The sequence below is a fragment of the Gastrolobium bilobum genome, unplaced genomic scaffold, assembly GCF_033153095.1.
Source record: "Gastrolobium bilobum isolate Gb01-03AN ecotype WA unplaced genomic scaffold, APGP_CSIRO_Gbil_v1 utg3966, whole genome shotgun sequence".
Taxonomy (NCBI): domain Eukaryota; kingdom Viridiplantae; phylum Streptophyta; class Magnoliopsida; order Fabales; family Fabaceae; genus Gastrolobium; species Gastrolobium bilobum.
In genome coordinates, this window is record NW_026898636.1 from 499,868 (window position 1) to 517,061 (window position 17,194).

Here is a 17,194-nt window from a genome sequence, read left to right on the forward strand (position 1 = left end):
TTGGTGACGGTGGTAGTGATAATGGTAGTGACAGTGATGGTAGTGGTGGTGGTAATGACGGTGGTGGTGACATGAAGGTGGTGGTGGTAGTACAACGATGGTAGCCGTGGTAGTGTCGAGATTGTGGTGGCGGTGGTGATGATGGTAGTGGTGGAGAGTAATTGAGAGAGATAAGTGCTTCTTATTTTGTTCCCATGAATAAAAAAATAGAAAATTTTTTATTCTTTTTTCTGTTCCCCAGCACAAAAAGTAAATTGGTTCATCTCCGGAACAAAAAAATAAACCAATTTTACCAAACGTGTTTTCTATCCATTTTTGTCCTCGGAAGCAAAAATTAAAAAAAAAATTGATTCCACACCCTAACCAACCTATATATAATATTGGTTTTTGGGGTTTTTAACCGTAGTAGTTCATTTTTTTAAAAGTTTGATGGTATTAAATTTTTCATTAAATTTATTACCAGGAAAAACGTGATAACTAAGATGTCGTGTCTAAATACGATAGTCTACCAAAATTAATTCCGTCAAACTTTTTGAAAAAAACGAACTAATACGGTCAAAAATGCCGTAATCTGATACTAATTATTAAATCGACCACCATTTTTGTGGGTTCGACCAATAGATATTTATTACGTCCTTTGTCCTACGTTCCCACTCTGTCCTTGTTCCACTGTAGGTGTTGGTGTTTGTTGTATGTGTCGTGTTTGTGTACTATTTTGTCCTGTTTGCCGTTCCTGAACAGGAACCTTACTGTAACAAGAAGAATTAGATGGAGCTGGAAGTTGGAAGTCACTAAATCAAACCCAGATGGAGTTGAACACAGTGGAGTTGCACAGGAAGTCAAAAAGTCTTTTTTTTTTTTTTTTTTTTTTAATTTCAGGGAAAAACAAAAATCTGAAAGGGTTTGGATATAAAAGTTGGGAAATGTTGAGTGTTGGTTGTTAGAGAAAAGGAAATGGGGGACAGAAACAGAAAGCAAGCAAGCAACAAAGAAAATTTAACAACCCTAATTCATTTATTAGAATAGATTATGGGTGAGTGGAGTGCTGCATATATATAGCTATGCACTTTGCCAAAGATGGGAGGATATGAGGTTTCTGATCTGACTGACTCATCAAAATTCAGAAAAGAGAGAGAGAGCATACACCTTTTTTTAATTAGTTTCAAGCTGGAAAGCTGAAGAACAAAATGAATCTTCATCATGTTCTGTGTTCAATCAGCTCTCAACCATGACAACAATTACAATATTGAATATTGAAAAGAGGGACACACACCTGAGAGACTGACAGAAGAGAGTGAGCACACGCTACTTGTGATTGTATGATTGCATACAATTGAGGGTGCGTGCTCGCTCTTCTTTCTGTCAGATTCTCATTTTTCTTTCTTCTTCTGGTGTGTTGTTTCCATTTTTTCACCTACACTTGTCTCATTCTTCTAGTCATTTCTCTGAGCCAATGGATGATAATTATAGCCCTGCAAATGACACATATTACATGATCATCCTTCTAATTAGTGGAGGAATTAAGAATATATATATATATATATATGACCACCTATCTGCCTATTATCCTTTCGTTGTTTCTAGTTCACCCTTATCTGTTTGTGTTTTACTCTATTTCTTTATTTCTCATATTATATATTATTATCACATAATATTATATTATATTATATTATATGTATGGGTTTATGCAACTGTGATGGAGTTTCAAAGCGTGACTTTTTATGGTACTTTCTTCACGGTGGACACGAACCCAAATGGAGTTCTTGAAGGTACGCCTTGTTACTGTCTCTGTTACTGTTCATCATTTAACGGATATTGGGTGAGGTTTCGTCAAACCCTTGTTTTTTTATTCTTATTTTTTTCTCCTTCTCGCCTTCAATCTGGTTCAGAATTTGTGCCTAGCCCCCTTTTGTTCTGATTTGCTGTTCTCCTGATAAGTAGCAGTTTAGAGAAGCCATCAGAAAAGGGCAAATCATGGGTTTAGCTTAATTATATATATATATAATATTTTTAAAGTTTTTGAATTTGAAGGGTCAGAATCAGATGATGCATATATTTAAACTATATCTTCTGTCTCCTTGAATGCCGTTTTTTTATTTTGTAGCCTGAGGTAAAGGAAACCCATCAGCTAAATATGCCTAGATTTATTCCTTCCCTTTGTGGGCATATGTATGCATTTGTTTGCTACCGTGATAAAAGAAATTCAAGCAGCTAGCAACTTTCCTTATTCAGGTTAGATATTTTCGAATTAGCTGATCATTCTCAGAATTTTTTTTTTATTTTTTTTTATTTCATTAAAGTTTCACTTGAGAAAATATTTATTTTTCAGCTTTACTGTTTGGTCGGTGTCACCACAGAACTGTGTCCAGAAGAACTTGAAGCACTACAATAGTATAATCACTCAGGTATGGTATGAGTCTTAGTTTAATTGATCACGATTATCACATAAAATTCAAGGAAGAGAGGGAATGATGGAGAAAGGGAAGGAGGGGGAAACAAAGGTCATTAAGTGACATGAGCATGTTTGAGAAACCCCCTCATGTATGCTACCGTAATTATCCTAGAAAAGTGGAGTATCTAGTGCTACATAAATCTCTATGGCATAACATATGTAGAAAAATCACCATTCATTGCATTTAATGGATGAATTTATGTTTAATTAGGGTATAATGGATGAATTTATGTTTAATTAGGGTATAATGGATGAAGTGTCTTCCGAGTTTCATTTTTTGAACTTCTTTATGTTTGTTCAAGTTTTTAGCCCACTAAGGGCTTGGCAAATATGGTAATATGATGGAATTGTGTTATTTCATTGTATTAGTAACCAAAATTATAACGAGAGTGTAAATGCCGATGTTTTATTCTTCTCCAGGTAGGATAAGAGAAAAAACTATAAAAAGAACTGAATTGTCTATTATTAATTGAAGTTCAATTTTGAAACTCATGTAATTAACCTCTTTTGTTTTGAGTAACTCTTGAAAATGAATGGAACACTAACTATTGAGCATATGAGAGGTGAAGCAAATGTTAGTCACTGTAATGGTAGTGTTTAGGTACCTCTCATGTGGATGGTGACATCATTGAGCAAGTTATGATCAACATCATGAAGGATTACTGGCTTGACGAAAATTTCAATGTGATTCTGTACCACCTATACAAATCAAACGATTCAAAAATTCATTATTTATTTGTTTATTTTCTTTCTTCAATTCTCATAAAAGAAATTGAAAGGTCAAATAAACTTAAATTGTTAAATGAAAAGGAATTAAATGAGCGCTATTGAATGACCCTATTTGATATTTCATAGCTCTATTTTCATTCTTCTGAGACATGCATGGGTTTCCCAGTCATATATACTCACTATACTTTTTGGCTCTCCCATTGCTCTATTTGTGCTCTTTTAAAAGAGAGGCTTCACATAGTCACTCAATCATATTGTATATGCACCTTAGTTATTTGGTTATATTATAACTTTGTTTTCATTTTTCTGAAACATAGGTTTCCTGGAGTCACTTTTCAATTCCTTGTTCCTAATTTAAAATTATATTACCTTGAGCATTATAATCACTTATATGATATTTTTCAAGTTTCATTGTATCTTTGAATCTTACAATTTGATATAATTTACAATTCACAATTCAAAATTTAGCTTGGGGATTCATGATTTGAATTGCGATTTGATAACTTTGACCATGATAGTGGTTGGATTATGCATGTATGGGCTGCCTTGGAGTGTGTATGAATCAATACCACCGATGGTTATAGATAATTGGGTAGTAAAGAACAATTTCCCTTAAAAGCTGATGCTAATGTTAGTGAGCAGTGGCTTCATTAAACTATTACTTCCCTAGAGTGCAAACTTCTTTGCATGTGTGTTGTAATTTATGAAGTTTGTCTATTTGTTTTATTCTTCCAATTTGTTTCCAATGCTTAATATACATCTCTCGAGTATTTCCTTTTTTTTTCCCCCCGTTTTGTTTCTGAATTCAACTTGCTCCAGTCCTTTTCTGTAGTATCCTTTTGTGATACGCTTTTCAATGTCTAGAAATCAGCAAATTCCATGTCCTTTGGCTTGCTTAAAATTTGAATTATTATTGTTTATTATAATCAAGTATTTGTTAGAGCCATATATCATTGTTTGAAAGCATATAAAATTTGAAATACGATATGTTAAAACAAAAGTGATGTTTTGAAAGAAAAAAATATCCACTTGTAAAAACTAGTATATCAATATTTTTAACCTTCAAGTCTTTTAACTTTTATTGTGGCACTAGATTTGCTTGGATATATAATTCATTCTTGTAGATGTATGAAGTTGATCTTTCTCTCTCTCAAGCACATTTTGTATTGCTTGAAAACTAAATATAGATGTTACTTTGCCCTTACAGTGGGAAGGAAAGTACCATGCATATGAAGATATTCTATAATGAATTTGAAGTCACTCCTGTTTATCTTTTTCCAATTGAAACAATTGGACTTGTTTTTTTGTTTTCGTTCTCAGATATTCTCCATTTAAGCTATTCATTGATTCCTGTTACCTCCTTGAAGGCTGCTCATATACAACTTGCATGCCTTTTTGTTATCCCAAAGACTTTTCTATCTTAAGTAGTCATTAGGAGTGCGTTGGTGGTGAGAGGTTTGAGCAATTCATTGTATAGAATTGTGGCTGAGAGTAGTATTTTCTACTAGTATCTTGGTTGAATTTGGGTCATTTAATTCATTAGATAAGGTATATTATCTATCTTAAAGGTGTTGCTCTTGTGGCTGTGATATACTTGTCTGTTGTACAACATCACACAAGACATGTCCCGTGAGGAAACAACTCACTTTAAGAGGAATATGAACACTAAATAAGTGGATCTAAAATGAATAAATCACAATGAGAACTAACAAGTAATAAGTAAATATTGACATATAGGATTTAAAAACATTGGTGCAGTTTAATTTATCAGGTTGCGGCCATAGCCATTCTGGATGCGGTAATTATGTTTGCAAAATAACAGTAGATAGCCCTGAATGCACTGAACAATGACATGAGGATAATTTAATTTATCAGGTTCTGGCCATAGCCATTTTGGTTGTGGTAACCATGCTGCTTGCAAAATAAAAGTAGGTAGGCCTCTATTAACTGTTACATGACATGAGGATACATTTATGTGCTGCCTAGGTTATTATAGGAAAAGCAGTATTAAGGGACATCTTGTATTGTTGATGGTCTCTTTGATTACATTTAGGCTATGCCAACAACTTTGAGTATGCTCGGAGATTTCTTAATTCCATATCGAAATGTTTAACTACCCAAGAGTATAGTCCTATGTGACTGAAAAATTAGTCATACTTTAGTTAGATTCAAGGGTCGTCATTAGATCAAACAAAGTGGTAAGGACTAGGGGTGTTAACGGATCGAGCCGAGCCGAGCTTTGGTCTTAAAAGGCTAAGCCTGTGTTTAAATGTGTCAGCCTGACCAAGCCTGTTACCTGTTATTAATATAATTTCATCCAGTGGCCTGTCTTATTTACAAAAAATAAAAGCCTGGTTTAGCCTGTTTAAAAAAAAAATAAGACAACAAAAATTTATCCAAGCAAATATACAATCAACAGCACTAGTAATTCCATAAATATTCATAAATTTAATGTATATCCAAACAGCATAATATAAAACAAAATCATTCAAAAAGTATGTTTAATTAATAAAATGGGATGAAATGGATTGAGGAGAGAGAGAGCTATCACAAGTAGTATAAAAAATTAAAATAAAATAAAAATTAATATATTAGGCCGGCCTGAGAGGCTCTACGGCCGAGCTTTTGAATTGGAGCCTGAGCCCTTTTTATTAAACGAGCTTTTATACAAGTCCAAGCATTGTTCCAACAATCAATTTTAGACATGTACGCTCAGGCCTTCACGAGCCGAGTCAAAGGCCCCTAGTAAGGACTACTTAATACTCATTCGCACAAGAGTCAATAAGCCTGGCAACTTATTATGGCAAATAAATTCTGGCCAAGTAGTATTTTCCATTACTAAAACTTGATTTAGCTTTTTGGGGTGCAAATAAAGTTCCTCCTTAACACAATTTTAATTTTGGATTGGAGAAGCCTTACCCTCTAGTGATTACATTTTGTCCTAAAAAACGATTTATAGTCATAACTCCTACTGGCTTGGGTATAGCTAATCAAGCTTTGTTAAGATCAGTGTATTTCACTTAAATCTTCATAACCATTATGAGTTTATCAAGTAAGATTTCGTGGTTGGCCTTTAACCTTTGGGCTTAAGGGCATTTTCACTCTCCCATAAGCTTAATTGGATGAAGAGACATTGCATTCAAGGCCGGCCATGGTGGTTAGTGTTGCTTACTGAGCTAAAATATTTAAAAAAAAAGGAATTAAATGTCAATGAACTAGCCACTCATCCTAGAAGTTTAAGGTATATGTTACGAATAAAATATATTTGTAACTTCACCTATCAAAAGCCTTATGGGCTTGGGACTTGGTTGTAGACAAGACCATGACAACCAGTATTGTCTTGTTTTGAAATCTAATTTAGCTAAGAGAAAGGGATTAGCAAGAGTTGGCCTCATTACTTGATAGGACCTAGAAGAATAAAAAGGAACAAGGTTCTAGTTGGCCTCATTACTTTGGATGTTTAATTAGTTTGTTATAGTCAAGGTAGTTAAAATCGAGATTTTACGTAAAATCAGAAGGGAAATAAAAAATTGTAAAACGTATAATTGTTTTGATGAAAAAAAAATCGTAAAAACATACTAATAAATCGAGATTTTAACTTAGAATCTATGAAGGGAATGGGTAGTTAGGTACAGGGAGTTTTGCTTCAATAGCAGGAGCATGGTAGAGAGAATTTAGAATTGAGAACTGAGCAAAGACTCTCTTCTGGAAGGGGAAACCCTTGGAAGGAGAAGTCTCTCTTCTGTTTTCTATTCAAATTTCACTTACCAGTAACAGATTCATTATTTTTCTTTCTATCTCTCATACTATTCAGTTCTCTCTTTTGCTTCAATAGCTGGCTCTGATGTTGTGTATTTGAAGGAACCATTCATCTCAATAGCTTCAAATATTAGGTGAAGACTCACCAATGGGTTTTATCTCTATCTACAAAAGATTAAAAGGCTTTCCTGCAAAACTTGTTGAAATAAGCCTCTTGAGACAATTCTTTGTGTGCAGAAATTGTTACTAACCATATAGTGCACACTTATGAAAGGGATATAAATTAAACCAAGATGCTCCCAAATAGAAGCAATTCTAGAAATATCAACTGGATTTGACTATAGGAATGGAGCAAGAACATAATCTTTTATATTATTTTTAAGTCAACCGATTTTGTTGCATATTATTTCATCGGAAAGTCATAATAATATGGTGCTTTGTTATGTGCAGGGTTTTAAATTGCAGTTGCTGTCTTGTTATATTATGCTTGCATTATCACAGCCTGAAGCAGTTGCAGTGGCAGCTACAACTGAGATGTTGCAGCATCATCAGGTGATGCGGTCCACAGTTTAAAACCTTGGTTGTGTGCTTGAATCTGAAAGTGTATACCCTTTTGTGATTACTTAGAAGAGGATAAGCAATTTTATCAGGGTTTACAGTTTCCCGTTTTCTTCAGTATAATTTGTGGAATTAAAAACATTATGAGCTTGAATTTCTTTTTGAAGTATATGACTAGATGTCACTACATTGATAATACGTAATATGTTAAAATATACCTCATTTCAAGATTCAATTGCTTATCTCATTTTTCATTAGTTTATTATGTGATCTGTCTTCGAAATGAGTTTTGAAGTCTTGTTGGCTGTTGAATATGCTGTGCAGTTTTGTTGTTTTGAAAGGTACTGCCAGTACTTCTGTTATTGTTTAGAGTTGTTGATATTGTTACCGTTATATGCTAGATAAATGATAGAATTAAAATTTGTAGGTGTGAATTTACATACGTGTGACTTGCATTGCATCATTAATGATTTTGGCTTTGGTGCATTGTTGGAATATTCAACTATAACCTTCTATTTTGTAGTTAAGACTGTATGTTTTTGCCATTTTCTTTTGTTTGCTGCATGGCTTGTGGTTTTCATTTAAATTATTTTTGGTAACATATTTCTTCTGGATTCTACTTGTGTCTCATATATTTATATCACTATATATAAGAGTTCTAGTTTGTGGTTGAAATTTTTTCGATGCTGTGTCGGGAACTGTACACCGCTGAATTCAGGTATATTAATTTCATAGTTGACACTGTATTTTTGCATACGTCCTGGATATGTTTTTGCTCATGTTGTAGTATATATTTTGACTATCACACACTTTGATCAAAAAAGAAAAACATAAATATTTGGACATTTACACACAAATGCACGTCAACAAAATGAAGAAATTTGATATTTAAGTTTTTTTGCCGTAGGTAGAATCTAAATGGAAGTTACATGTCAAGCACGAAAGCATTAGCAATTGGTGGGGAAAATGCAAGAACAGAAGATGCGTATTCAAATGTTCTATTCCAACTGACAATATGGCTATGAATCCTTTGCAAAGTTTCCATGTCTCATGCATCGAAAAAAATGGGAACTGGGTTGCACAAATATGTAGTAATAGTGTGCGGTTTTGGCTAGGACTCTTCATGTCTGTACATGATGCAAGTAAGGCTTATAATAGCACAACTATCAAGATTTTCAAAGTCAATATAGTAAAAGAGGTTGTGCTCAATATGATGGAGTGATGGTTGTTCAACACTTGGTACCAACTCAAGTTTGTGGAGTTTCTGATGAGTGATAACTCTCTGCTTAGTTATTAGAAGTAATGAATAAATGATCTTAACTTGTATATGATGCATCAAATAAGAGGGTTCTCATCATGTGAAGGAGTTGGTGTGAAGAATGGACTCGTCATCCCCAGAAGACAAGCCAAAAATTGCTTTAGTGATTTTTTCTTCTTCTTGAATTTTAGAAGAAAATGCTCATAACAATTATATTTTTGTTGTGGTTAATTGGATCCGTTATTGTTCTCAATGAGATAATGATACGTCATGACATAATTATATTTTTATTGTGGTTGTGTATTCTGTTATGCAGCCATGTTAATTACCTTATCAATTTCCTATTCTGAAGTACCACTAATATAGGGTAATTATCCCAAGCTAGCTGGGCTTTTTGGCACTTCTCTTCTTGTTGAGCCCTATTGGACGGGCTTGTTGGGCTGGAGGTGGGTCTGTCATGGACTTTTTCACCATTTTGCCTCTCATTAATTAATTAATAATCATTTTGTCCCTGATTCAAAATTATCTACCAATCTGCTCTTCTTTAATCGACTAACTTGCATTTTTAATCGATTAAATGGTCAAAACATGCAAAAATGGTTGTTGGAAGATTTAATCGACTAAATCTCCTTATTTAATCGATTAAATCTCCCAACAGAAACAAGTCAGTGTGATTTTTTAATCGATTAAGTAGGGAGATTTAGTCGATTAAATCTCCCAACAACCATTTAATCGATTAAAAATGCAAATTAATCGATTAAAGAGGGACAAATTGGTGGATAGTTTTGAATCAGGAGCAAAATGGTTATTAATTAATTAACGATGGACAAAATGGTCAAATAATCTTCTGTCAACATTTGTATAGTACGTACAAACTGTGCAACCATACTTTAGAGGGTGACGTACTAGCTCTATTTTAATTATCAAGTCTGATATATTATATCAATTTACCATACTCTTAGAGCTGCAAAATTTCCTTGGTTGTAATCCAAAGAAACCTTCACCATAGAAAAGAGACGTAGGAGAAAGAAAGAAGGAGATGAAGGGCACTCAATAATTGACAATTATATCCAAGCTGTTTGGTTGAAACAGATAAAGTTAGACTTTGCAGTCTCCATTAATAATTGAAAGTACTATATAGCGCCCTGTGAAATGTCCAAGTCACAAAAGAGAGAAAGAGATAATATAAAGGGCATAGTCATTGGAATTTTTATTTTTTTTTAATTTGAATATAATTTTAGTACATTTTTTATTTAAATTTTGAAGAATGTTAAACTTATGATAAATTATATCTATTAATACTCTTTAACTTATTTAAAGAAAAAAAATGATTTTTTGAGTTCTTAAAAAATTAAGTATTTGTTGTATTTCTATTTAATATTTTCTATTTTGAATAATTAAAAAATTAATATATTTCATTAATTTACTGAGTTAAAATATTAAAATGCAACGCAAGAGTTGTTGGTTATGTATTATACGGTAATTGGTTCTTAGTCCTTTGACTAAACAATATAGGTTCTTAACAAAAACTTTGTATATAATCGGCACATAAGTAACGTGCAAATATTGTCTCCGCTCATACCTAACCTGATCATTAATCGAATCATTTCGTACTGATACCGAATCTCATATATAGCCTCGTCCAGAAACGTTGACCTAAGCCACCAAAAAATTGTAAATGTACAAAGTATTTATGCTGCTGGGCTTTCAAATATAAAGATTTTAAAAAATAAAATAAAAAGAAAATTAAGCTTCTTTGTTAAACTGAACGGATCTTAATATTTTAAAATTCAAAGATTAACACACGTTTATTTACACAGTTGAAAAACATATTTACTTTAAGATAATTATTATTCCAATTTCCAAGACCTAGCCGCCAAAACTGATGTTGAATGAATTCTTCAGCGGGTGGGATGGATGGTTATGTAATCCAAACAACCAAATCCTTATCACAAACATGGGATTCGTGACATAAACGGCACAAAGGAGTCGATTTCGTATTAGGTAAGCGTTGGGGTTGTGTCATAATAATCTTCTTGATGGATAAAGCAAAATAATGAACAAAACAAAGATACTAATGAAATCAGTAAAAGGAAAAAGGAATTTCAACTAAGCCAGTAAGCCCGAGAAGTCCAATTACACATACATTCAACACACAAACACATAACAAAATCAACATATACACCGAATCATTGATTTCGATTCTTAATCTCTCTTTTTAATCATGGGCTACGGCAATTACCATATTGGGTGACAGAGATACAAGAGGCATAACAGAGAAGAATTAATTCTAAACAAGAATAACAAAGAACGAGAATCACACAACATAGTATTCTAGAGTTGGGAGATTCAAGCAGGTGTCGAATTCTCAGAACGAGGCGAAGTCCACAAGATATCTTTGAGAGCAGGACGCAGCTCTTTGCTGCAGAACTGATTATACTCCAATGTATCACCGTTGTCCTTCTTCACCTCCACCACCATGAACGACGGCGTCACGGCGTAAATATCAGCCGCAATAGCCAGCTTCCCCTTCCTCCCACGTTCCTGTCCCTGAAGCCTCACCTTCGTCTCGCTGCTCTTCACGTCGAACTTCACCGCCTTCGCCACCTCCTCCAGTCTCGATATAACAATGCTCGGAGTCCCCGCGGTGGCGAATCTCAGCTCCTCCCTCTCCTCTCTCTTCTTCTCCTCGAACAACGGCGACAAATCGAACCCTTCCGAGAGAGAGATTATGTGGAAAGCGTTCATCGTCGCCGGCTGCTTCGATTTCTCGCACTTGTCCTCTAAATAAAACTCACGCTCTTCTTTCGTCTTCACCATGCTCTTGGGCACCGATTTCTTGAACCAGGACGAGTCCATGATCTTGGAGATTGAGATTCGGGTATTCGGGTTCGGGTCGAGGAGCTTCGTGATGAGCCTCCGTGCTTCCAAAGAGAACCAAGGTGGACATTTGAAGTCACCCTTGTAAATCTTCTTGTACATAGCTACCAAATTATCATCCTGAAAGGGTAAGAACCCAGCGAGAAGCACGTAAAGTATGACCCCACAAGACCATATATCAGCTTTGGCACCGTCGTAGCCTTTCCTCGCAATAACCTCCGGCGACACGTACGCCGGAGTCCCGCACGTGGTGTGCAACAACCCGTCTTGCCTGAGGTGTTCGGCGAAGGTGCTGAGGCCGAAATCGGAGACTTTTAGGTTACCGTCTTCGTCGAGGAGGAGGTTCTCCGGCTTGAGATCGCGGTGGTAAACGCCGCGGCTGTGGCAGAAATCGATGGCGGAGATCAACTGCTGAAAGTAGAATCTGGCGAGATCTTCCTTCAATCGACCTTTGGCTACCTTGTTGAAGAGCTCGCCGCCACGAACGAGCTCCATGGCTATGTAGATCTTGGATTTGCTCGCCATAACCTCGTGAAGATCGACGATGTTTGGGTGCTTTACCATCTTCATCACGGAGATCTCCCTCTTGATCTGTTCCATCATCCCAACCTTGATCACTTTCTCCTTCCCAACAACCTTCATCGCCACGTTTTTCCCGTTTTGCAAGTTCCGCGCGTGATACACCTTCGCGAATGTTCCATGACCCAAAACCCGACCCAGCTCGTACTTCCCATGGAGCAAAGTTGAATGACCCTCCCCGCTGCTACTGCTGCTGCTGCCTTTGTCACACATCATGAATAATAATAATAATATAATACTATGGTGGAAAATTAGAGAAATGGAAGAAATTAATTTACGGTGGTCGGAGATTGGTTTTTTTTTTCTTTCTCAATCACCCGTCCTCGACGTGTTTGCGGTGGCAGTTTCTGCCGCGGATTCCGCGTTTGGCAGTTTCAACTACCTCAGTTGGAGTGAGACAATGTCCTCTCATCTCTCTGCATTCCCTACACAAGGATGTGTTCAAATGAATAATTGCCCACAACTCTTATGAATCTAACTCAATTTATTTCAATTCGCTCAATCCAGCGTAGCGAAGTTCAATAACATGTTTGCCTCTCTTCCAATTTATAGCGTGTCTGTCTTTGCTTTAATCATTGATTTGATCGGACGGTTGAGATGTCACATCTTGATGGACACGTGTATGGACAATCGTCGCATTGGCTTCCCTTCTTTGCCGACTCAACCATAATAATTGTAAAAATAATAATAATGAGTAATGAGACACAACACAATTATTCCCAATATAATACTTTACTAGTTCGTTTGTGATGGATATGTGGTGCGTTAGATGATTTGTCAGTACATTTAATATCACGCTCGAACGTAAGTAAATATGTGGTCATGTTTTGCAGGTTGAGTGCGACATGCAGTGGATAGTTCTTGTGTGGCTACAACTTACAAGTTAGGATTTGGATGGTCAATTTTCAATATGTTGACAGTCACGGAAGAGCTCAGAAATCATCATGGCCTGCAACAAAATTCATAATAATGGTGCATTTTGCGAAACTCGATAATACTAATGGGTTTTATATTTGAAAAAAATATTCCCTGTGTAATTGAAAATAAGTTATCTGCATTTATTTTTAAAACGATATCGTTTTAATATTAAAATCTTAAAAATTATAAATATAAAGATTATTATAATCTTGAAATAATTTTAAATTATAAAATATCATAATTTTTGTCTTAAAATAACATCGTATTGAACTTATTGCAGATAACTTATCTGCACAATAATTATAAAAAAAAGCGAATCCTTTATATTTATTATGTTATGTAAAATAATTCCATTTTACTACACACACCAAAGATGTGAGGTCATATCTTTCTCTCTTTTTTATTATTTCATTCTCTTTTTTTTTTATTGTGTATAGGAAAGTAAAGTTATGTTATGTTAAGTAACGTAACAAATATAAAACACAATAATAATTTGCTCCCCACGCGGTTTTCCTTTTACCAGCAGCTCCTGTCTCTAGTTAGTAGGAAAGGTGGGAGTGACTGTAACGCTAAATCAGCTGCTGAAAAGTTGAAAGCACAGAACGTGCGAGTTTGGCGTTCAGCTGCAAGTGGCTTCATCACTCTGAACCCAAGACAAACTGCATGCTTTTCTTTCTCTATTATTTTTATATTCGGTAAGTAAACAATGAATGATTTGAATCTCCATAAAAAAACAAATAATTTTATACTCAAAAAATAGTTTATTGACTTAATCCATGCAAATGATGTAAAATAAAATCATGATTTCTTTGTGTGTAGAATTAGTCGCCTGCTTAGATTTTTTTTTTCCTCGGCAAATGGGAGGAGCCAATGCCCATACTTTGTAAAATCTCATTGGTTGAATTACGAGTGTGCGACAAAGATGATGCATGCGTAATTTCCTCCTGTGTCATGAACGGCGGCTATCAAATCTCAATTTTAATAAATTCATAAAATACACAGCTTGAATCAATCAATTTTACAAATGAGCATTGTATTAAATAAAATGTTAATATAAAGAAATTATTAAATCTTAAATTAGTAGACCTAGTTTGCAATGTATTCCAATCTGATTTACAGTTATGCACGCATTTTAATATAAAATTGCTGACGTAATACAAATATACAAAACTTATTGAAAGTTAAATTTTCAAGGTTAAAAATTAGTTTATTTTAATGATTAAATTTAAAAATATATGTATATGGGAGGGTGTTGTTACGTAGGCCCACAAAGACTCGTGGTTGGCGCTTGTAGCCAGCCTTGTCTTCTTTGTCCTTTATTAAAAAAAAAAAATCTCTGTGAAGGTTTTGTTTTGTTCGTGTGGGGCTGCCTAAAGATGAGAATATGAGATGACTTCATCATTCACGCCCAGAAGTTGTAACTGCATAATGCATAACGTCAGAACACAAGCAATCAAACCAGTGTCGGATGCCGAAAATTTTATGTGTGCATATTTAATTCGAATATTTAGTGGAGGAGATTTGAGGCAGTGTCTCAGAAAAAAAAATTAAACAAAATTTTAAATGCATTAAAAATAAAAGAATTTAAACAAAAAGAAATTTATATTTCTCATATTACATGAATCAAATTTTTTGTCATGTTAAGAAAAAGACAAGACCAATTCATTGAATAATGTGTCATCTCACTTTTTATAATTTATATAACTTGACAAAAAATTTCGTTCATATAATATGAGCGATATAATCCTCAAACAATAAAAGAAAAGAAAAGAAAATTTGAACTTAACATAAAAAAATAGTAATCAACTTAACGATATAAAACTATTAAAACATAACCAGTAAATAAGATGTATTTCTTTCTTAGTATCTGTACTTATATTCTTGGCAATGCACCCACTAAAATTCTCCATGAGTGACACTCCTAATTAATTAAAAAATATATCTCTTCTTTATTAAAAAAAAAATGTATGACTAAATTTATGTGTGCATTTGCCTATATTTGCAATCAAATAGGTCCGCCGCTGAATCAAACACCAGCAATTAATCACCATATTATGAAAATAATAATAATAATAAGTTTTCTATGTATTAGCATTTACATTAATTTACAAAAAACAATTTCAATTTTTTTTTGTTTTATGATAATATTTTATTGGATTTTTTTAAAATTAAAACTTAATTCCGGGAAATTAAACGTTCCCACGAGAAAAACACCAATAAACTGTAGTGTTGAATGGGAGAGACGCAGTGCTGACTGAATGTTCTCTTTTCTAAGCCGCCTTATTAGTGTTGACATGTTATGCTTATATTCAGTGAAAACGTATATTTAAATCAAATCACGTTTTTTTCCCCTTTCAAATCTTCATTTTATCTAACAACCCTCAAATTCTTCAGGTACATAACATTAATAATACTTTATAATATTTCTAGTTTAATAAAAGCCCTTTAAAAAGGTCTTAATTTCTATATTCAGTATTAGATATAGGTTTATTTTCAGTTACAAACTTCTTTCCCCCCCCCCCCCCCCCCCCCATCAAACTATCTTTTGAATCTTTTACATGGATTATACTATTCAAAGCACCCCCATCTAACAGCTTTGAGAAGTCATTATACTTCTGTTAAGCAGATAATCATTCGCACATGTTTGTAGCACTAATCTATTTTAAGACTGCAAGTAGCCACACATGGTGGGTTAGAAAAGCATTAAATAACTTACATATATAAGTATTGTGGACCCGTTTTGAAGTTGGTACCAGATTCCGCATTTAATTATTATAGATGACAAATTTTGATTTTATATTTTTTTTAAGCGGGTAAATTTTGAAGTTTGAATAAAGGGAAAAAATAATATCTTTCATCCATAAAATAATAATATATTTTTTCAATAAATAAGTTGCACTATTGTAATGTTTTCGACGGAAAATAATGTGGTTTTGTATAAGATTGTTGAATCGCAATACGTATCGTATATCGTTTGATCGATTTTTTGTATTGTATATCATAAATCATATCGAATCGTAAGATACAGAAATATAAAATTATATATATATATATATATATATATATATATATATATAATATAATTAATAATAATATTATATAAATCCAAATTCCTAAAAGGATCCAATAAACAAAATACATAAGTAACTAAAGTGCAAACTATATATTCTCCTACTCATCAATAATTAAAACTAATATTATCACTATAAACATGTATTACTGATATAATTAATCCATCATCATTTTCATTAGAGTAGTTATTTGACTCATTTCTCTTTTTTTGTTCAACAATCTAAGGTTTTTTTCCAAAATCGTTATTGTTGGCTGGATTCGTTGGAACTTGGAAGCTTATAGCCTCTTAGTGGTTTTCAAAAATAAAATCTTTCTTCCTTAGAGATTTAAAATATTTATTTAATTATTTCATTTACTAATACAAATTTTTCATATTGCTATTTGAGTTTAAATCTAAAATCAAATCTTTATTTTTTTCCTCATTAATAATAATTTTTTAGATTTTTTAATTTAAATCACAAATAAAATCTTTATTTCTTTTTTTATATTAAAAATTATAATTTTTTATTTAATTTTCATATCATATGATACATGTATCGTATTGTTCGATACAAACCCCTTTTTGATACACCTCACAATACGTATTATTAGGCTTGTGAATCGTATCATATCATGTATGGTATGATACTGATAACTAGAGGTGTAAATGGGCAGGGTTGGGCTGGGCATTGGACTTCCTGGCCTAAGCCTACCTAAAAAAAAATCAGCCTATCTGGCCTACTGGCCTATCAAAGACTTTATTTGTAGGCCAAGCTCGGCCTATTTTTAAAAGTAAGTTTAAAAGAAAGCCTGACATGGCCTACAGGCCTTGTAGGCCTACAACTGTAGATACTAAGCAAAGAAAATAATTGTATAGAGCAAAGAAAGTTTCATTCATGAATGCACTAGTACTTCTCATAAGAAAAAAATAACAAACAAGAAAGAGTCAACATAATACCCCAGCTTTAGAATGTATATCATAGAGGAGTAGAGTCAAAGAAATGGAGAAA

The 17,194-nt window shown here is 33.7% G+C and overlaps 1 protein-coding gene and 1 long non-coding RNA gene across 4 annotated transcripts; one reads left to right on the forward strand and one right to left on the reverse strand.

The window, feature by feature from the left end:
• The first annotated feature begins 734 nt into the window (after positions 1–734).
• On the forward strand, positions 735–9,046 carry LOC133317906 (uncharacterized). 3 transcript variants are annotated; one of them, XR_009752395.1, is made up of 4 exons: positions 735–2,232; positions 2,330–2,405; positions 7,391–7,492; positions 8,406–9,046. It is a non-coding gene; the product is annotated as an uncharacterized LOC133317906 (long non-coding RNA). The 3 variants fall into 3 exon arrangements; XR_009752397.1 differs by having other exon boundaries at positions 735–1,769; positions 2,105–2,232; positions 7,391–9,046; XR_009752396.1 differs by having other exon boundaries at positions 7,391–9,046.
• Positions 9,047–10,952: 1,906 nt separating this feature from the next.
• On the reverse strand, positions 10,953–12,737 carry LOC133317865 (CBL-interacting serine/threonine-protein kinase 6-like). Its single transcript, XM_061519748.1, has one exon. It carries the CDS (start codon positions 12,429–12,431, stop codon positions 11,106–11,108), a length of 1,326 nt encoding a protein of 441 aa, XP_061375732.1. The 5' UTR covers positions 12,432–12,737; the 3' UTR covers positions 10,953–11,105.
• Between the last annotated feature and the right edge of the window lie 4,457 nt (positions 12,738–17,194).